Consider the following 21737-nt stretch of genomic DNA (forward strand, 5'->3'; position numbering starts at 1 on the left):
CTCGTGGTTTGTGACGCCGATCAGGGAAGATCACTCTCCTCTAGTGACCAACTACAGAAATGATCCCTGAAAGTATAGTCTTAACTCACCAAACCCCAACACCCGCGCCACACCCGCACGCACCGCCCGCCAACACACGGACACCCAAAAACACCCACCCCGAGCACCCCCGGGACGGGTCCCCGCGCCCCCGCTCAGCCTCCGCCGCCGCGGGAGCGCGCGTGGCGCGCGGAACCGACACGCGCGTAGCGGAGTGAGGGACACGCCCCCTCATTTGCATGTTCTGCCGCGACTGTCCAATCAGACGCGCGCCCGCAGGCTGGCGGAGGAGCGGGCCCCGCCCCGCGCAGCCCCCGCACCCGCGAACACGGAGATGTCGCAGCTCTGGAACAGCGAAACCCACTGACGTCCTTGATCGTAAACCAGAAATAAAACTGTATTAAGAACTGGGTTTCATTTACAGAATCCCCTGTTCCTATCTGCTTACAAATCAGGACGTCAAAACACCAGTACCTAAAACACTCCTCAAGCGCTTTGCTTGAATAAATATCCCCTTTAAAGACAGTATTTCCATAGCAGACTTTCAGAGTTTCAGTTTTACAGTGCCTCAATCAATTCCTTCTGAGCACCATACGAGTAAAAGATTAGTTTTCTTTTAAATTTACTTTAATAAATAAAATAAAATTTCATCCCAGGATCGCAGGGATGTTTTATTTATTCTTTCTATTTTAATTTATATTTCATTTATTCTTTACATTTATATTTTAAATTTACTTTATTTTTATGTATTATCTTAATAGATTTTTTTTATTCAATAACTATTCCCACTTATCAGAAAGGGGCAACTATATGTCATTTTGTATATATATATATGTATATACACATATATATATATATATTTCAATCAGAAAACTGAACTGTGCAGGCAGTTGATGACTGTTTTTTACCAAACATAAAAGTATACAGGAAAAAGTAAATCTTTTTTGCCACTACTTGCCTAAACTTAGCTGTTACCTTTTTTCAGAAGCTTCTTCACTTTCACATAGTTCCCTTCCCTGACATAGTCATGCAGCTCGGCTTCCAGGGAGTCCCCTTTTATACTTCCAAGCTGGACTGGGCATGGAAACGGAAGAGGGACAGGATGAGCCATCTTCTTTCCTCAACAGAGCTGGGAAAAGGTACCAAACGTCACGAAAGCTGCAAAACACTACAACTTAACTTATCTCCGAGTTCAGCACCTGCAGCAGCCGATATAAAGGGCCGTGGCTGCTCGGCCCCGAAGGACCCCAGGCCGGCCGGGACACACAGGGTCCAGTCCCCCCCGTGCCCGGGGTGACCAACGACCCGAACGGGCGCAGGAGCGGCCGCCACGCGCGGCACCGCCCTCACGGCTCCGCGCCCCGCGCATGCGCAGCGCCCCCGCCCGCCTCGTGCGCGGCCGCCGCTTCGCGCCAGGGAGCGGCGCGCGCCGGAGGGGGGCGGGGCCCCACAGCAGGGGGGCGGGGCAGGAGAATGACGTGTATCCCACCCTTGAGGGCGTGGCTCGACTGTTGGGGCGTGGTCTACGCATGTCTCCGCCCATTAGGGGCGTGGTCTGCCCCGCCCGCTCCCGCCCGTTCCCGTTCCCGGTGCTGATCCCGGTGCTGATCCCGGTGCCGCCAATGCAGCGGGAGGTGGGCTCGCTGCCGCTGGCCCCCGCCCTGCGGGCCCGCCTGGCCGCCGCCGGCTTCCAGACGGCGCAGGAGCTGCTGGAGACCGGCCCCTGCGGCCTGAGCAAAGGTACCGGCGGCGCTTCGGCCCCGCGGGGCCTCCCCGCGCCCTTCCGCTCTCCTCCTTCCCCTTCCCGGCTCTGGGACCCCTTGCTGAGGCTTCCGTGTGGCCCGGGAAACGGGCACAGTAAACACTGAGTGAGGTTCACAAGGTTCTGGTAGATCTGTCTTACACTGAGCGATGGATGCAAACGGGATGCAGGAAAACGAAAGGATTCTGCCAGTCTCGTCCCTCTTCTTTCCCCAGCTTCCCTCTTCTTTTTTTTTCTATGTGATTTAAACAAAATAAGCTTCTGTGGAGTCAGGAAGTTACCTCTGTCAAGAGCTGTAAATAAGATTTGCAGACTAGATAAGGAGTGTGTCCTGACACTTCCCTGTGAGGGTGGGGAGGCCCCGGCACAGGTTGCCCAGAGAAGCTGTGGCTGCTCCATCCCTGGAAGTGTCCAAGGCCACGTTAGACGGGGCTTGGAGCAACCTGGGCTAGTGGAAGGTGTCCCTGCCCATGGCAGGGGGTGGAATGAGATGATATTTAATGCCCCTTCCCACCCAAACTAGTCTGAGATTTTGATTATCAGTAGTTTTGTTAATTATGATAATATGTGGTAATAGTTTTTGCTTTGACACTCAAAACTGGATCTGTCAAGGCAGATGTGTGTATAAAGATATTTGCAGGTCTCTCATCTCTGTTCCTTGATCTGTGGTTCAAATATAAAAATGAAGCATCAGGTGCTCAGCCCTGGGGTACCCTGAAAATACCCACAATCAGTGAGTGTCACTGGCACTTACTGGTCTGCAAACTGACTTCCTTTACAGGGCATTATTTGCTTCAAATGAAATTAATATGATAGTGCATTTGGTGCAGAGTAGGGGAATTGCTCTGCTGGAGCTCATCCATCTGTGAGCAGCAGGTTTAATTTTATTATTATCTGCAGATGCTTTGATTTTATTGTTATTTGCAGATAACTTGCTGTCACCTGAACCCCAAACATGGCACATCATTGCTCTGAGTTCTTTTGAAAATCCCACCATTAGTCCCAGGGCTGTGTGTGTGTTACACTGCAAGGGTGGATATGGATAATTCTGTGTCATGTCCCGTCAAACATGTTGAATTACCTCATCATTCTTTAAATCAATCGCTGTTTATAAAAAATAAGGCGGCGTTTCGTGGTTTTGACTTTTCCAGAGATTGGGATTTCCAAAGAAGAGGCGCTGGAAGCCCTGCAGGTGGTGAGGCAGGAATGTCACGGGGACGCAGCAAGGACTGCCGGGGGGTCAGGTGCCACCAGAAAGTTCACAGCCCTGGAGCTTCTGGAGGAAGAGCAAGCCCAGGGCTTCATCATCACCTTCTGCTCAGCACTGGACAACATTCTGGGAGGGGGTGTGCAGCTGACGAAAATCACCGAGGTCTGCGGAGCGCCCGGCGTGGGGAAAACGCAGCTGTGGTATTTCTACCGCCGGGCGACCTTTGTGCGACCAAGAACCGCTTTTTGTTTCGCTTAACTCTGATGACAACTGTGCTGCTCCCCGCTCCGTGCATTCCTCAGCAGAAATGTCCCTTCAGGAGCGGGTCGGGAGAGGTGTGTGGTGTAAATGTTTCCCTTTTCTCCTCTTTCCCGTGGCAGTATGCAGCTGGCAGTAGACGTGCAGATCCCGGAGTGCTTTGGGGGCGTCGCTGGAGAAGCCGTGTTCATTGACACCGAGGGAAGTTTCATGGTAGACAGAGTGGTGGATATTGCAGCTGCCTGTGTGCAGCACTGCCAGCTCATTGCTGAGGCTCAGCAAGAGGAAGGTACGTTGCTGAGTTGTTTCTTTCTGCCTGGTAGGCAGGGATGGAGAGAAACAAGTGTCTGGTGGGCTGCAGTGCTACATTTGGGGCTTAGGGAGTTCTTGCTGGCAGCCTTTTATTTCCACCTGTGTGTATCAAACCCTGGATTGCATCAGTGTCTGGAGCTGTGCTGCAGACTGAGCTGGTTTACTTTAAGAATAATTCTTTTTTTACATGATGATCTGAGGGGGTTTAGATATGTGGGGGTTTGGTGGTTGCCTTTCCTTCTTTCCTTCTTTCCTTCTTTCCTTCTTTCCTTCTTTCCTTCTTTCCTTCTTTCCTTCTTTCCTTCTTTCCTTCTTTCCTTCTTTCCTTCTTTCTCTCTTTCTCTCCTTCTCTCTTTCTCTCTCTCTTTCTCTCTCTCTTTCTCTCTCTCTCTTTCTTTCTCTCTTCCTTTCTCCCCTCCTTTCCTTCCTTTCCTTTCTCTTTAAAGATCAAATTTGCAGCTAAACCCAAACACAACTCTGTTCAGCAAAACTGAGGGATTATGTCCTATAACACAGGGTCGAGTGGGGAAAGAGAAGAGCAACAGCAGAACTTTTTGAGGCACTGTTGCTGCTCAAGCCCCATATAGTAAAACTGTAGTTGGAATTCAGCTCCTCCATAAGGTCAATATAGCCAGGCTGCTTTTTTTGAGGATTTTTATTCTCTAAGTCATCAGTCTATTGGGGACAGTGACAAAAGTTCCACATTACTCTTGGAGAATTTATGCACCAAACTTCTGCTTGAAGTGAGGTGAAAGGACATCATATTAAATGAGCTGCTGCCTGTACATTAAACAAAGGATGATTAATAGTCCCTGATGACCTCTGGTGGTGTTCTGGCTTGAAAATGATTTACTGGAAAAGTTCTTGTTTCAGAAATAAATGTTTCATTTTTGGAGCCCTCCCTTGGAGGCTCCAGTGTCTCTGTGTGCAAATGCTGAGAGAGCATCTGCTCACCACCTTCCTGACTTTCAAGCCAGATGGAAGGTATGTCTCCACACTCTCTACCTTGCCTGTTCTGTTTCTGGGGGCTTTGCTGTTGCTATGTGTGGAGGGCATGGTTTGGTGGAATGATGAAAGTAACAATATGCTCGTACAGACTTCTGACTCATTTATTCATCTGTTTGCTTGTTCTCAGATCATCTGAAAGCTTTGGAGACCTTCTCCCTTGAAAGTATCCTTTCTCACATATATTACTTCCGTTGTCGTGACTACATAGAGCTCCTTGCCCAGGTCTACCTCCTCCCAGAATTCCTCTCAGAGCATTCCAGGGTAAGGGTTATTGCAGGCTTATCAGAACATATCACTCATCTTCACACTAAAGATTTTTGTCTGTTGTAGTAAGAGTAACATGAGTAAACACCTTGGTACCTCGGCAGCTTGGCAGTAATGTATTGGCTGATGCCAGAGTACAAATGTAAAGCCTTCTGCTTGTTTGCTTTTTCATTCCCATCCCAATTACTCTTGAGAGTAATGTGCTTTTGCTCCCACTGCTGCCACCATCCTGAATTTCCAGTTTGGATCCTGGATCTGTGTTGCCACGTGTTGTTACATTTCTGTGAGCTCTGAGTTATGAATCATCACAGAACTGCTTTACAGAAGAATCTCTGAGCCAGGTGTGCCTGTGGTGACCACAATGATGGGATCAGAAAGGCTTTCTTTTGTCCTAGAAGATCACTGAGGACCAGAAACATCCCACAGCATCTTGGCATCCAGAAAGTGACTTTTCTCCTTCTTTCCAGTACATCTTCTGTTGCTACAAGCAACCAGAGCCTGCAGCCTGACTCTTGGGTGGACTACAGCCAGAAAGTTTCCTAGTACCCCATGTTTCAGAGAAATGCTATTGTAAGGCAGATTATCACCACCTCCCTTCCAGATTTCCAGATTCTGCACAGCAGATCCCTCCCTGTCAGGATCTGGGGAAGGTGGCTGGTGCCTCGTTCCATCAGAGCCCAAATCCCCGTTGTTTAGTTAGATTGTCTTTTGCATATGTTCCAAAATTTTCATTTTTGGAAGCTGTTGTGTTCCTGAAGGCGCAGATGGGAGCCTCACTTTTGCTCGGTGTAGTCTGGTACTTCCCTTTCTCTGCCAGGTACTAACGGTGCCCTGTTGTGTTTGCTCTTGTGGAAAGTACATGGCTTCATTAGCACAGTTACACTGGGCTGCAGCTCCCTGGTACCATCTGTGCTGATTTATCTGTGCTTGGCCTGGAGCCTGAAGTACTGAAGGTTGCAGGAGAACCATAAGACCTTCTGCTGATTCCTTGGACAGGCTATAAGTGACTTGACAGATTGCTCATTGCAGTCCAGCTCTCATTAAAATTAGTCTGATCCCTCTGGAGCCCAGTCTGGGACCACAGGGAAACTCCAGGGTTTAGGTTTGTTTTGTTTTTTTTTAAGAGAGATAGTTGTAGAGATTTAGAGATAGAGAGATGTAGAGATCCAAATGTGTCATTTGGAAATGTGAATTAATTTGAGATCTTGTTATTAATATGAGAAAAGCTGTTAGAAAATATTCTTAGCATAATAAACTGAATTCTTTAAGGTAGAGCTTGATCTGGTAGAGCCAAGCTGACATGGAGAAGGAAGATATTACCAAAGCCCTACTTTTAATACTTTAAGTCTTCTTGTTTGCTATTTATAACAAGTGCAACTGGGAGAAAATTGACTAAATTGCATCCTACCTGGACATATTCATCTGATAGACAGGTTATATAACCATGTATACATTCCTTTATAGCATGAGTCATGTTTATACTGTTAAACTGATTGCTCATAAAGAAATTAGGCATGAAGAAGATGTACAGGCTCATAAAAAAGAATCTGTAGGAAGGAGGAAAAATGAGAAAACAGAAGAATATCTTCTTTTGATTCTAACTATTTAATCTTCTTTTGCAAATTAAGATTTTTTTTCATTTGGAGGCCTGGGGCCATTTCACAGGGTGATGTTTATGCAGTCTTGTATGTTCCAGTAATGAGTTAAATCAATAATACAGAAAATCAGGGGTTTTTTGTTGTTTCCAATTTGTTATCTTGTGCATTAATGCAAGAACTTGTAGATACTGAGGATTTGAGTGACATCTGAACATGAAGGCGCTGTAAGACCATCCATCTCCCTCCTGTATTCCAGACAAACTTGGGTCATCAAAACAGCTACAACAAATGAAGTTAGAATAAATCAAAATCCCAGACTAATGTTTATACAGTGTCTTGAGGGTGATGAGCCAGCAGCTGCATCGTGCTCTGACTTCAGCTAATGGTTGCTACAAAAGAAATAACTCAGCAAAGCAAACATCTTCAGGCACGACAGATCCCATTGCAGTGTGTCTGGAATACCTTTAGGCATCTCTTAAACTCTGTGTTTCTGGGATCACTGATGTGAGCTGAGTTGTCTCAACAGTGACTGCAGGCAGCACGAATTTTGAGTTTGGTTTGGATTTAACTTTTGAGGGAGAAGGTGAAATAAATCAGCATTAGAAGTACAATTGGGATGTTTAATGGTTATTTTCTCCATCTTCTCCTTTGCAAAGCTTTAAGTCCAGCTTTGTTGTTTTGTATTCCATACCAGGAGATGCAGAGAAGTCAGGTAGCTGTAAGTGAGCTGAAAGGGGACATTTGGGAGGGCAGCTCTGTGCTGGGTTAACTCATGGGAGAGCTTGGGGAGCGTTTTGTTGAGCTTAGTGCAGTGTTTTGTTTGAGCTGGTGCAACTCTGGCCTGAGCTGGTCCCTGTACATGATGCAGCCCTGCACTCAGCATGTGTTCTGGAGTGTTTGGAGCTTGAGGCTCTTCACCTGCACTCCTTTGAGGTGCTGATTGTCACTGATATATAGAGAGAAATAAAGGTTACGTGGTCGTGCTCATCGAGGTACGAAATAGAAGATGGCCCTCACCTTCTATAAAACACTTCTTTTTAAGTGCACTTAAAAATAGGTATTGCTGCTTGTTGTCATTTTTTTATAGGATGGTAATGGTAGTTTTTTTCCTTTCCTTCTGCATTTAGGTCCGACTGGTGGTGATTGATGGAATTGCCTTCCCTTTCCGCCACGACTTCGAGGACCTGTCCCTGCGGACGAGGCTGTTGAATGGTCTGGCACAGCAGCTCATCATCGTAGCAAACGACCACAAAGCAGCAGTGAGTCCATTAAATCCCAAAAGATGCCGCTTTGGAATAAGTACCCTACAAAGAATTAAGCAGATGTGATTTGTGATTGTCTCTGAACAGCAAAATAAAACTGCGAGAACGTCCTCCACGTTCGTTCTTGCCAGGTTTAGTTAGTAAATGGAGGTGGATCACACAGGAACAACACCTATAAGGTGGGAAATTCCTAGACTTGCAAAAATAAGTAAAATTTGCGTTAGCAGCATCCTGTGGATCTTCATTCAATGGTAGCATGTCAGTTTGCCACACCGTTTCCCAGCATTGGTTGGACAAGGAATGCTCCTTTGGTGACTTTGCATGAAAACACGTCGGAGCATTCAGCAGTTCCAACACAACTTTCCACTCTTGGTTTAAAAATAAACCCTGGTCTTAGTGGAGAAACCGTTCTTAGGGAGGAAAACCATTTTATCTGCTGGTTTGCCTTGCTCTTCTGGCATCCATGGAAACCCAGGGCTTCCTTCCTGGGCATTGTTTCCACGTCACTGACGCCAACATGGAGGCAGCGGCCCCGCAGCCAGCAGATGGCACTGGGAAGCTGCAGCTGTTCCAGAAGTTGTTTTGGAAGTCTCTCACAGCTCAGAGAAGCATTGTTCAGGAATCAGAGCTTCCACAGCCTCAAAATGGTGCTTGTGCCTCTCTGACGGTTTCCAGGTGATTTGTGACCGTGTCACCCACAACTCTCTGGCGCAATTGGCTTTTGTTCCCCACGGCTAAAAATAAGCCTCTCCTTGTGCTTCCACTGATGGATGTCGGAAGGGGAAGAGCCCAGCTCCGTGTTCAGACTGGGCTGGCTGCCGAAAGGGTGCCCTTGCTGTCTCCCTGGTGTGAGTTATGGAGCTTCTTCCTGCTGCTGTGGGTACCAGGGAGATGGATGTTCCATGGCTGCTGGGTTTGCACAGCCTCTGATTTCTTGAGTCCTCTCACTCACAGCTTGGTACCTGGTGACCTTGAACAGCAGCAGCTGTCATTGGACACTTTATTTTTCTTTGGTCGAGGGAAACATATATAATTTATCTCTTCTGAACCAGGGAGCAGTTTAGTACAAAGGCTTGCTAAATAAACTCTTGCTAAAGGAGTGATCAGTCACAGCTTCAGGGTGACTTCAGTCGGTGCCTGGGTTAGTTCCATGAGCCTGTGAGCAGGCTAAATCCAGCCTGCGTGCCAGGGATTGCTTGCCAGGCAGCCTGGATGCTCTAATATGGTAGGAAGTCAGGCCCTTGTGTTTCTAAAGCTGGACTCAGTGGGCTGTGTGAGGATGCCCAGCCCAGCCCTTCTTCAGCAGTGAGATGGGGAGCCTATTTGGGGCTGTTACCATCCACTTATGATGAGTTACTTCTCTAAAATGTGCAATATATGTCCTGGGCTTTCAGCTGTGTAAATGTTTTGGGGTGTGCTCCCTGTGCTCAGTGGAAATGTTTGCTCTCACACACTTGCTCAAGCAAGAATCCTACAAGCTTATCAAACAGTGAAAACCCCTGGGGGTTTAAGATAGGTACAATTTTTTTTTTATTTTTCATTTTTAATGAACTTTGTGATTAATATTCCTGGCTCTTTTCTGTCTCACCCACCCCCACTTCTACCAGGGATCTAACCTAGACTGTCTGTGAGCCTCCCACGAGTGATTCGTGCTGCGAAAACACTCCCCCGCTCTGTCTGTTCACTTTCATTCTCTTTGTATATTGTACCCACTTGTGCATTTTTAGACTACAAGGCACAGAAATTTGGTTAATCACCGGGCTAATGTGTGTTTGGGGCAGCACCACCAAGTTCATTCACCCCCAGTGACTGAGAGCTCTCTCTTCATGGAGCGCCAGTGCATCTAAACACAGCTCCAAACAGTATTTAGAGCAAATGTGGTGGGATAAACAAGTTGTTTGGAGTTTGCATCCCTTGGGAGGGGAGAAACTTAGGTTTCTTCAAAGTCATGAATGAAAGAAATCTCCCTTCCATTCAAAAATGCATTTTGCAGGGTCCTCTTATTTTGTTTTGAAAAGATGAGGCACATCTACATTTTCTTCTCGTTAACACAGAAGATTCATCACCGTTGCCAAGAGTTTTGCCTGAGCAACTACTTTATCAGTAAAAGCTTTTTGAAAAATCCCTCTCTTCCCTCCCACCAATATGCTGGTTTCCTGGAGGTTTTCTTATTTGTTTTGCTTCTCTTTCCTCTTTTAGGTGGTTCTGACAAACCAAATGACAACAAGAATCGGGCAAAGCCAGTCCACGTTGGTACCTGCTCTAGGTAGGTGTTAGCTTGTGAGTTGAAAACTGATATGTGGTTTCCTTTCCTTTGGCATCATATACAAAGGAAATGAAATTGCTGAATCTCCACAGTGCAGCAGAAGCCATGGTGAAAATATCAGACCCATCTGGAACTGCTGGCATGGTGGAACTCTAGAGCAGTGCTGAGCTAGGGCAGCCTCGTGGTTGTAATTAAAAGTATCAGATTTTATTCTGTTGCTGAGGCGTGGTGTGCAGATTAGCCTCCTGGTTAGATTTGTGAAAAGAGATTATAAATATGCTTGAAAGTCATGACATTTTCAGACTGCAGAAACTCACGGGTTGAGAGCATGGATGAACTTTTTTTTTCCTTTTTAACCCAAAATTTGTAATACTGAATTTGGTATTAGATTTAACAGTATTCCTTAAGATGACAGACCCTTTCTGGGGAAGCACTAGGAACTCAGAGCTCTCTGAGTAGCTGGGTTTTTGGATGTGCAGCTAATGGATTGCACCTTCCCCTGAGGATCTTGTGGATTTACCTCTGTCACAGCTGAGGAGGGCACTGTCCCTCCTGGATGTCACCCCCACACCCTGAGCTGTTTGAGTGATTGTCTCCCAGTCCATTTCTGCCAAAAGTGGCCAAGTAATCTTGAGCTGTTTCCATAATAAGTAAACTCTGATAAATCAATAATATAGACTGAAATTGGCTGGTGAATGACCATCCAAAAAATGTGCCTGGGAGCAGTAAACCTCGAGCAGGGATGGGGTGATGAAGAGGTTAAAGCCCTCAAAGAAGAACTTTGCTTAATGGTTGCACACCTCAAACTACGCTGCAATTTGCTGAATTCCCTGAGAACCATTCGCTGCCTCTCCAAAACAATTTAAGTTGTTTATTTTCCCATTACCCTTGAACACGTTCCATTAATTATTTGCAAAGGCATTTCATATTTGCTGCATCGCTGGAACTCTCTGCAGTTATGATGGAGAGGGAAGTTCTGTGTGGGATCCCCAGCCTGCCCAGAGCCAGTTTAAGTGGTTTTTTTTTCCAGGCTGCTCAATTTTGCCCAGTAATGAGCAGAGTACCTCATACAGACTCATCTGCTGCAGTCACAGGGGAAAAGAGAACAGTTCTGAAGCAGAGATTTCAACAAATTAAGGAAAAGTTCAGCGTTTAAATCTTATTTCAGGTTGTAACTTCGTATTATTTTATGATTCACTTAAAGGGCACAAATTCTCTGTGCACAGGTTCAGTTTCTGTGAGCTAAGTAATGATTCCCCTGTTCTGGAGGGGAGGGAGAAGGGGACAGTACAAAGGCAAAGATGTTCCCAGTGTCTGTACAGGCACTGAACCATTTGGCACAGTTGTAGGGTAAAATGAACAAACACAAACCATCTCCTCCAGGAATGTGAGGAATGTGGAATTTGGAGCTATGATGGCAGACCCAGCTCCCAGGATCTGACCCTTTTTGTCAGTTTTACCTCTCGCTCTCTGATGGATTATTTTTGGCAGCCTTTCTGGCTACAAACTCAATTAAAGCTAATAGAGCCTGTCTTTTTTCACTGGCCAGCATTGTTTGGGAGCTGTTGTGTTTGTTGAGTCATAGGGACAGTAAAGAATGTGAAGACATTCAGAGTTGGTTATAACTCAAAGATATCATGCACATTTTCTTTCACAAACATTTAATTTGGCATAACCCCACATCGAACTGATTGTGATTCTCACCAGAGTGTGTGTGACCACATAATATCATTAAACTGAGTGGTGTGTCCTCCTTCAAAAATTAAACTTTGTACCAGTTGGTAAAATATTTAAGCAGAGAGGAACCCCCCTTATCCTAAACAGCGATATCTCAACTGGAGCATTCCAGAGTGGTACAAAACTCTTTTCATTTTAATGTGAATTTATGCCACAGACTCGGTGCAAGTATTGAGCTGGGTGGGTTACAAGGTGATTTTTGTGCCCCACTCTGAAGAGATGCTTTTTCAACAGTCTCATCATAAAGGCTAAAGAACCTCCCACTCCTCCCCAGTTGGTTGTAGCCAAAGGAACTATTGAGGGAGGAGTCAGCACCAAGCCCCCAAGTAAAATTAATCAAACCTATTGCATCCCTTAAATAGCTTTTTTCCCCCCATTGATTGTTAAGCCTAAGAAACAGCTTTTTCTAAGATTTCACGAGAGCATTAATCTCTTAACTGTTATTCAGCTCCTGAGCAGAAGGGAAGGTCTTAATTATGACAAAAAAAAAAAAAAAGAAAGAAAAAAAGCACAGATGCTGCAAGGTATTAAGTCAAGAGCTTTGTGAAGGGGGCACCTTTCTTTCCCACTACTGATAGCTAAGCTGGGTGTTCCTAGACATTTCTGCTAGATATATTTAGAAAGGAGGTCAAATATTAATCTACAGCCAGTTTAGCTCAGAAATATCTCATTTTACAGTAGCATTTTTCAATACAGTTGGAAACGTGCCGGTGTGGAATTTGTACCCATTGTAAAATGTGTTCTGAGCTCTGACTCGGAACCGTGTCTGAAAGCCAAAATCTTTAATCTCAACTTAGATATATAGTGGAGCAAGGTCTGGCAAGATGCCCAGAGGGTCTAGGTCTTCATTACAGCAGAATCATATTTTTTCTTCTCTGGGCTCTAATGAATATCAGAGCACAGGGGGCACGTGGGGCTGGAGATGTGGTGGAGAGCAGGGAGTGATTCCAGGGGCTGTGGGCAGGGGAGCAGGAGAGACCTGGAGCACTTAAGCAAAATGACTGGTTTAAAATCCATCTTTTGACTGTCTCCTGGGACAAACAGACATAAAACTGTCTGTGCACTGACTGAGCTTGTGGTCAGGTGTGAGCTGAAACAGTAGGACTGTTCCCCTGAAGCAGGATAACAATCCAAACTTCCTTCTCTCCTTCCACCACGCCCCCCCTGCTCCTTGCTTTTGGTTGTGTTCTTTTGCATTTTGCTGTCAGAAGCAGAAGACTGCTTCAGGGGCCCTTAATATTTTAATAATCATTGACTTTCTCCCAAAGCTGGTATCCCAAAGGGAGTGATGTTTGCTCATAATTATGCCTGAGAGACAGAATATTGCAGTTTTGAAGTAGGATTTAGACATACTCACTCGACTTCTTTAGTAGTAATTAGACAAATCTTTTCTTCATGCTGCCTGTTTTCAGGATTTGTCTAGTACCTGTCCTTTATTTGGCACCTATAAAATCTTTCTACAAATATGGGAGCATCACATCAAGATTTCTGTAAAACACACTGAGTACAGAGGTTGTTCCTTGTCTCGGTGTATTTGTTGTGAAATCCTTGTACGTATGAAAAAGATGTGATTCATCACTGCAAGTAAAGGCACATATGTTTTAATCATGGTGGGGGTTTTTTTTGGAAGACTTGGTCTAATTTCAGCATCAGATGGTGCTGCTGGTGTAGGAGATTACTAAAATGGCCTGTCATTTTGTGTCACTCAGGAGAAAGCTGGGGACACGCTGCCACCGTCCGTTTAATCTTTCACTGGGACAACAGTCAGAGGTAAGTGAAAATCAGAATAAAAATCGTAATAATGACAAGTGTGGCACTGGGGAATCTTCTTAGACTGACCATAGAGGCCAAGCAGGGATTTGAATTTGGTTTCTGGCCTTGTTCTGCTGTGTCCCAGCCTACTGAGGCTCAAGAGTTTTCTTGCTCAGGCTGAGCCAGAGTGGGCTGAACTGTCAGGCTCCTCCTCCCCACCACAGGGCACCTTTCTGACCAGATGCCACATCTCATCAAAATATAACATCCTGATGGCAGTTGTTCAGACACAAGGATTTAGGGTCTGGTGGCTGAGTAGACATTTTTTTTTTTTTACTCTCTGCATTCTGTAAGCAGGGAGGAGAATTTCTTTGCCCGGGTGTTTTAGGCCCCAGCCAGTACAAAGCCAGAGATGCCAAAGAAGGCTTCAAAGCCACCAAGATAGTGACCCTCAGGAAGGTGGGCTGTAGCCTCAGGTACAGCCACTGGACCCTTCTGCTTTGGGATGCAGCAGGATGGGCCTGCAAAGCTGGGCAGAAACCAGAGACCAAGTTCCAGTGACCTGCAGAGAGGCAGAAGGAGCTGCACTGACGGGCAAGGCAGGGCTGAGCTGTGGAGGGTGGGTTTAGACACCAGAAAGGAGGAGGGTGACCCTTCTAAAAACAGTGTGTGAAGTGCTGTCTGTTGCAGTGAGATCTTCCCTGTTTCCTGCTTCTTTTCTCTCCCCTTCACTACATTGCAAGGTCATTTCTCTTTCCTGGTCAGTTAAATTTGTCTTGTGTATACTATCACCGTGCAGCAGCTTGAGATTAAGGAGCTGTGCTTCAATTCCCTAATCTTCTGCAAACAGGGAACAAAAATGCTACTGGAATGTTGTTGTGCATAGTTTTTGCTTGTTGAATTTGAAAGAGAAATGCAGTGACACTTTCTTGTGGGGTTTTGTTTTTAAATTCTAAGTTTGAAGGCAATGCAGAGTGATTACAGCAAGCTGTTTAATTTGGAATTAAATTAACATCGCTGATTAGTTAACAGCCTTTATAAGACAGAAGTTGCATCAACATAATGATTGCAGAGTGAACAAAAGTTAATTTTATATATCAAAAGAACTTTTTTCTTCTGCAACAGAGCTAGGAAGTCTGCAGATACAAGTTCCAGAAAATAAGCCAAAGATAGACAAACGTGGCTTATTTACTGATCTAAATCTGCAGCTTACGTGGAGCAGGGCCTGCAGAAACAGCAATTCTGGTTACAAATGCCTCTGTAAAAAGCAGAAATAACTCAATGCTGTTGCATTTTTACATAAACTGCCTCATGATCCATCGTAGTTTTGTTGTTAAATTGTTTTTATATTACACTGTCGAGGCACGAAGACCATTTGAGAATCCATTTGCCTATTTTTATTTTTTTTTTTAATTTTTTCAAATGTGCTTTGGCCAACTCTGATACCAGACTCCTTTCTCTCTACTACTGCAAATGTCAGAGCTTAATTCCAAGGGTTCTCATTGCTGGGAGGAAAGATCCTGTTGAGTCAGAGGCTCCAGCTGAGCGCTTGTGAAAGCGTGGCTTCTGCAGCTTCAGATTTGGGCAATTTTGTCAAGTGTAACCCACCACTTCAATGTTCTGAGGAATTCCCTGTGTAGCTAACATGAAGTGGCAGCGTTCCTCAGGCTGTAATTACGTGCTCTCTAATAGAATGGCACCTCAGGGAGGAAAAAAAAAAAACCCCAAAATAATTAACGGGATTTTTGGCAGGGTGTCTTCATACAGAGAGCAGAACATTTCCTAGATTGGCTTGTGTAAGTTTTGGGGAGGTGGGCATGGAGGAGACTGGCAGCCCTGGCACTGGTTCAAAAACCTTTTGCTTTTGAGCTGCTTTGCAATTTTCTATCAATATTATGCAAGCATTTACTGAGCTGTACAACACAAATCGAGGGGTATTGCTTAGAGTCTAAATGCCCAAAATCAGGGAAGTGTCAGAGGAGAAATGAAAAGGAAGCTGTTTTCTCAAGGTTATGCTGTATGTCAGTGGCAAGGGCAGGCTTAGAAATAGAACATCATCTTCTCCAGCCTCTAGGTTATATTGACAGGCTTATGAAATCTCTGGAAAAAGCCTCCCTGGAAGTACTGAAATTCTTGAGGGTCTCCCCCAGCTTAAGAGAGGTCAGTGAACAAATGATTAATGGAGTAGGAGAGAGTTGTGCTCAAAAACCTTTTTTGTTTGCATTTTTAAGAAAGTGACATTAGGAATTAATTCATAATGAATATTGTTCCAGAAATGTCATCAAGTACTGTGATGAAACAAGGCTAATTAATCATTCACTCCTTTTAGTAGGTCTACATTGTGTGTGAGCTGACAGGTCATGTAAGGATGGGAATTTGGCATCATCCACAGTTTAAATGACCTATATGAAAATACATACCTAAGAATCCCACTGGTACCTACCCCAGGATTGTGGGAAAACTTGGGTCCAGTCATTGGGTTAGTTGGAATTTTTATTACTTATCCACTAATCATAATTTACCTGCTTTTTTGTTTTACCAGATTGGCAACGTTGTACAAATCACCGAGTCAGAAGGAGGCAACAATCCCCTATCACATCACAGTCAGTATTGCTTTTGGGGTGGAGAGTCAGAGAGGGGAGCACAGTGGGAGCTATAAAGGGACTTTCAGACACAGAGATAAATCTGAGAACGATGTTTGCTTGTTTGTAGGGTTGCCTTCTGAAGGTAACCAGTAATACTGGAATGCCTCCAGATTTATAAGTATTTTGCACCTCTTCTCTTTGGAAAAGTGACCCAGCAGTTAGTCCCCTGAGTTAAAACATTTTGATTTCCAGCTCAAACTTACAGGCAGCCTGTCCCCATCTGCTCTGCTGCCAGTGCTGCTTATTTTATCTGCCCTTGATGTTAACTTGTGGCCTAAGTGCAGTTAGTGAGGACAATGGGAGCCTTCATTTGGGAGACTTGAACCAGCCAGGCTGTTTTCTCCCTTCTCAGGTAGGCTCTTCTCTTAATCTCTTGCACTTGGGTTTATCTTTTTAGGACCAGGATGACCAGAACTATTCCAGAGGTCTCACCAGTGCCATATAGATTTCCCCATCTCTGCTTTATGTGTGTTGCCTGATATAACCCAGGCTGTATTTCTCTCTTTCATGGCTCCATCCTACAGTGACCCTACACCCAGCCAATATATACAGATTTTTCTCCTCTGTCACTATCATATAAGGAGCTTCCAGCTTATGGCTGGAGACCTCATTCACCCCTAGTTAAATCCTGTGATTATTTCCTTTTGTGGAATGCTTTAGATACATATTAATGAGAATACATGCTGTCTAAGCTGTATTTAGGTTTAAAAAAACCCTCACCACTCCACTCTTACATCTTCAAATGTCAGATCCATAGGTACATGCCATAACTATTTGCTACGTGTCCTCATGGAAACACGTTGCCATAGCATTTCCTGCAGATTTTAATGCTGCCATAAGATGAGATCTTCAAACTTTCCAAGAGAAATCAGATTTTTCTTCACTCCTGGGGGTATTCACCTGGACAGGAGAAACACTGCAAATATATACTCTTAGCTCTGTAAAGACTGGAAGGGTAAGTGGGGCTACATCCCAAGGTTGTTTGGATCATGTGATGTGAGTCCTTTTTCTCCAGCTGACAAACAGATGGATTTTATCTTAGACAGTTTAATTGCCTTTTCCTTTTAGTTTTATATGCACCATAAAACAGCTATGCTCTCTTCTGTGTGAATGCACACAGGCTTGAAATACGGTTGAGAGTGAATCCCAATCAAAGATTAGTTAAAACTTGAGATTATCCCTGTGTTTTTCCCCTTAATCCTGATGAACTGCTTCAGCAGATGATTCCTTTAAGTAAAAAATGTATTATCCCTGTTTTTTTCATGAAATTCAGGGCTGATGATAGCAGTCTGCTGTTATCATTTCTCATTCCCATCTCTGTGGTTAAACTGGAAGACGTAAATAGATGTGCACTGTTTCCAAGTCAGATTTAGCACATCTATGTATAACCAGCATACAAAAAAAAAAGATAATTAAAGAAATAATAAATTCCTTAAGCCTCAGAAATGTTTAGACTTGGGCAAATGAGGTACCATTGACAAACTGGCTGTTCAGGGCCTGTAAGGCAATGGAGAAATGTTTAACCATGGCCAGGCTTTGGTTCTTTTTTATCCGTGTCCTTTCCAACCCTCTGGAGAGTCAGTCACCACTCTGGGGGCTGTGGAACACCTCTCCCATGAAATCCTTTCTTTCACAGGCTGATCAGGATTCATTCTTAAATGCAGAGTATAGAAATGTAAGTTGATTTATGCACAGGGGAGTCAGTGGCTCCGCTGATTCACCTAAATTTCCCAGGAATGTGACCTGATTATTTCATGGTGAAAGATAGAGACCCAGGGACCTCTATTCCGGGTAGGAACTGTCAGTGTTTCCCTGAACTGAGGAGGGGCTGCCAAGTTAGCAATGGGAACACTGCTCAAGTAATAAAGCCATCTACCTCTGCCAGCCTTGCTGCAGTGTGTAGATGCCAAAGGACATTAGGGAACAATTCAAAATGACAGGAGACTGAGCTTTGTCCTTGGTTCCAGTAGCCACCTCCCCACCATCTAAAACCCACTAGCAAGGCTCAAAAATATACACAAAATTCATGTATTTTCGAGGGTGCATGCCTGTAACCAGTGTGCCAGACATCCATACTAGGCAGCCCACTTTATCATGTTCTGGCCTTTATAACCATTGGAATGCTTTTGCTGGGAGTCAGCCTGCTGGATTAAGTGGATTCTTGGCTACAGATCCACCTTTGTGCCTCAGGGAAATGGCAGAGATTAGATGCAAGCAGCAGTGAAACATTAAACTTGAAGATTCCCCATCAGGCTCTTTAGAATAACACTTGAGTTGCTTATAATAGCAGAGGGACTGCACAGATCCTGCCCTTGTGGCACCTCTTGCTGTTTGTTCCTTTAAAAGCCCCGGGCTGGGTGAGGTGAGGCATTCAGAAATAGAAATACAGGGATGGCAGACGTAAGCAAGACGTTTTACTTGGGTTTGGGATTGATCTTGGTGTGGGACACGCTGGCATTTTGGAGGAGTCACATGTCTGATAGTAATTCCGCCTGCTTTTTTCACACTGCACCAACCCAAAATGTCAGCGTTCCTGAAATGCTCCTGTCCCCACCTGAGCATTTTGGATCACCAGAGCGATTTTCTTTTCTGATTAACCCCTTTTCCTCTCTAAGTCTGCACTGAGAGTGTCCCCTGAGCTGTCAGCAGTGCTCCCTGCACAGCATTTGTCTGGAGATGGGAAGACAGACAGTTGCAGGTTTTCATAACGTCTCAGTATCTCCATCTGCATCCGTGACGTGTTGAACTAACTGATTTTCCAGATCTTTCTTACTTTAAAATAGTTAAAAACCATTAAATTGTGGAGCTGCAGTAAAAGAAAATACAAATTGTACTAGGTCAGATAGATCACTTCAAGCACTCTCCTGAGTAGCAGCATCTAGTTTTTCACTTCTGCATTTAGTTTTTGGCAGTTAAAGGTTTTCATCCCATTGTGTCCCATAAATTGCTATGCTGGAACAGCCTTTGCAGTCTACAGACTGATTCAGCTCTGCTGTTCTCTTACAACGTCTCATTGATGTTTTCAGTTCATTAAGTAGGTACATGGAACAAAAATATCCTAGGTTGTAGAAATTCACAGTTTTGTTTCTGAAAACGACGGCGGCAATTAATCCAGTCATCTCCCTCCTTCTGGGGGAGCTGATGGATTTGTCTTTTAATTTATTTAAATAGGCAACATAAGTGAATTTACAGAGAAGCAGTTCTTCATAGCCATAGGGGTGATTAGTAGCAAAATGAAAATGATAGCCTGGTTGGTGAAAATAAAATATCTTCAAGGAAGGAAATGAGGAGACACAGTTAATAGTCGGCACGTGCGTTGAAAAGTTTGCAGTGCTGGTCTATAAACGTTCTGGGGCCGCTCATCTAAAACAAATGGCAGCCTCCTCCCTTATCCTGGTCTTCTGGGAACTAGTTGCTCATGCTTTATATCCACACAAGCTTTAGCACATGATTTCCCTTGCATCTTACAGCCTCATGGCTTCCGAGATGTGCAGCCTCCAGCTGTCACTCAGAACTCAGAAGGGACTGAAATGAACCCTCGGAAGCGGCCGCGGAGGGAGGAGGAGAAGCAGCAGCAATTCCAAAGTTGAATGTTAAAAAATGGGAGCTACAGGAGAGCAGTTGCACAGTGAATGTGCAACCAAAGGCAGCCTGAGAGACTCTCAACTTCAATTCCTGCTCTGGGTGTTATTTTAATGTTAAGACTGCAATATGCAAATTTCTGAGGCAGAAGATTCCTTTGCGTGTGGTATAATTTTACTTTTATAATAAAAATCTATGTTTTCTATTACAAGGGACTTCAGGGGGGGTTTTTTTTGGTTTGGGTTTTTTTTTTTTTTTGGTTGGTTGGTTGGTTGGTTGGTTTGGGGGATTTTTTGAGGAGGATGGAGAATCCAACTACTTCTTTTAAACTGGGTAAAAGCACAATGAAACGAGTGCATCTAGTACAGCACATTGAATGACACGGGTCTGGATCACTCATCTGGCTTTGTGTGCACCCAAATTTTAAGGGGGTTGGATGCAGCACTGTGCTCCCCACCTGCTCAGAGCAGGGCAGGAGGCAGTGGAGCTGCTCGTGGGGGCTGCAAGAGGAATGCAGCCTTCACCAGAGTGGGGCTTTAGCCCTTACCTGCTGCAAAGTCCTTGATCAAGGACAATCAAAGCTCTGTTTTGAACTTCTCGTTTGTCTTGTGGTGACAACAACAACAGAGAGGAAAGGCTGGATCTGAAGGACAAAAGATTTAATCTAGCATGGTAATTTTGTGTTCCCATCTTAGTAAGTAAGAATACTTTGCCATCGCTCAGGCTCGAGCCAAAGTGCTGCACAGCTCTTATTCCCAAATTCTTAATTTCAGGCTGAGATGCTGTAATCAGGATCTCTTTTGTCTGTGGCTTTAATAAAGAGGAAACCCAGACTTCTTAGACACCAGCCATATATTAGCAGCTCCAGACTCTAAACCAAAAGAATGAATGTACACTGGAAGCACAGCAGGGTTTTGTCCTCTTTTTATTAAGAGAAAACAAATCGATGAGATTATTAGATGAGAAGAAAGGTGCTGCAGTGCAAAATAGTAATTACTTCAATTATGAGAAGTGTTTGTACACATGCACACAGATGACCCCTTTCTGGCAGAGAGCTTGATAACGTTAGAGCTGAGGAAACTCAGCCAGCAGCTAAATGAAGAATTCAAGTTGTGGGAGTCACTATCTTGAATTTTTAATCTAGTATACACTAAACTGACTTTGCCTTGAAACAAAATTCAGTGCTGAATCTGAGTCATAAAAACTCTCTATTCAAAAAAAAAAAAAAGCTGCAAAAAAAAAAATAAAAAAGAGGCAGTGGTTTTTGGATCATTGTAGTGTTTAGATATAAATTACATAATGAAATATTAAAAGGGAAAGTATTCAGTTGCCATGCAGCAAAACTGGGCTGTGTCAAAATTTAAAAACTGTGAGTCAGGGAGAAGCTCTGAAGCAAGCAGCATGACATAGGGGAAGGGAGGCAGCGGGACTGGTGACTCAGACAAACATTTCAATGCAGGAGACACAGGCAAACAAAAGGATCCTACCGCATGTGATGTCAGCAGGCAAACGCTCCGTTTGGGAATAAAAGCTTCCTACGTATTGCAGTGCAGGAGGAGGGGGGGAGCTGGCACCGTGCACATGCCTGCGTAGCCACAAGGAGAACCAGCCATTAGGAACGTTGTAGCAATATTTTAAGGAGCACTCCTGGTTCCCAGCGATAGCTGCTCTCCAACGTGTTTGATATTTACAGGAAAAAAATCCGTTTCCCTCCACGTATTGTGCTGGGAATTAATATCCTCCACACGTCCTTCCATGTGTGAGGAGAGGAGCGGCGTGTCTCTCGTATACTATTAATTTCAGCTGACTGTGGGTTTTAATTTTGTTTGTAGTAGAGCAGCATCCAGAAGCCCCAGCTGAGATGCTGATCCTGTTATAACAAGATAAATCGTCGTGGCTGAGTAAATGTTAGATCTCCCAGTATTCCGGGCGCCGTTATCCAAATGAAAAAGATGCACAGTTACTGGTTAACAGTGGGAGTTACAAAATGTCCAGAGGAAACATTGGAGGCTCTCAATGCTGTGATTTTTTAAATTTTTCTC

At 44.5% G+C, this 21737-nt stretch overlaps 2 protein-coding genes across 3 annotated transcripts in view; one reads left to right on the forward strand and one right to left on the reverse strand.

Moving 5' to 3' along the window:
• Positions 1-1356, reverse strand: part of TEX14 (testis expressed 14, intercellular bridge forming factor) — a 29885-nt gene extending 28529 nt beyond the window's left edge. The window contains exons 1-2 of one of the 2 annotated variants that reach the window (XM_017821700.1): positions 1239-1356; positions 1015-1168 (exon numbers count right to left, since the gene is read on the reverse strand). In XM_017821700.1, coding sequence (XP_017677189.1) covers positions 1015-1150 — 136 coding nt within the window. In that variant the 5' untranslated portion in view covers positions 1151-1168; positions 1239-1356. Of the gene's footprint in view, positions 1-1014 lie in introns of both variants that reach the window. The other variant, XM_017821701.1, reaches the window with a different exon arrangement.
• A 249-nt stretch (positions 1357-1605) lies between these two features.
• Positions 1606-19903, forward strand: RAD51C (RAD51 paralog C). Its single transcript, XM_017821702.1, has 9 exons — positions 1606-1779; positions 2953-3211; positions 3392-3558; positions 4717-4850; positions 7579-7710; positions 9913-9979; positions 13426-13486; positions 16011-16071; positions 19584-19903. The coding sequence occupies exons 1-9, from the start codon at positions 1662-1664 to the stop codon at positions 19701-19703; spliced, it is 1119 nt and encodes a 372-aa protein (XP_017677191.1). The 5' UTR covers positions 1606-1661; the 3' UTR covers positions 19704-19903.
• The last annotated feature ends 1834 nt before the right edge of the window (positions 19904-21737 follow it).

The sequence above is a fragment of the Lepidothrix coronata genome, unplaced genomic scaffold, assembly GCF_001604755.1.
Source record: "Lepidothrix coronata isolate B3197 unplaced genomic scaffold, Lepidothrix_coronata-1.0 Scaffold91, whole genome shotgun sequence".
In the NCBI taxonomy this organism is placed as follows: Eukaryota; Metazoa; Chordata; class Aves; order Passeriformes; family Pipridae; genus Lepidothrix; species Lepidothrix coronata.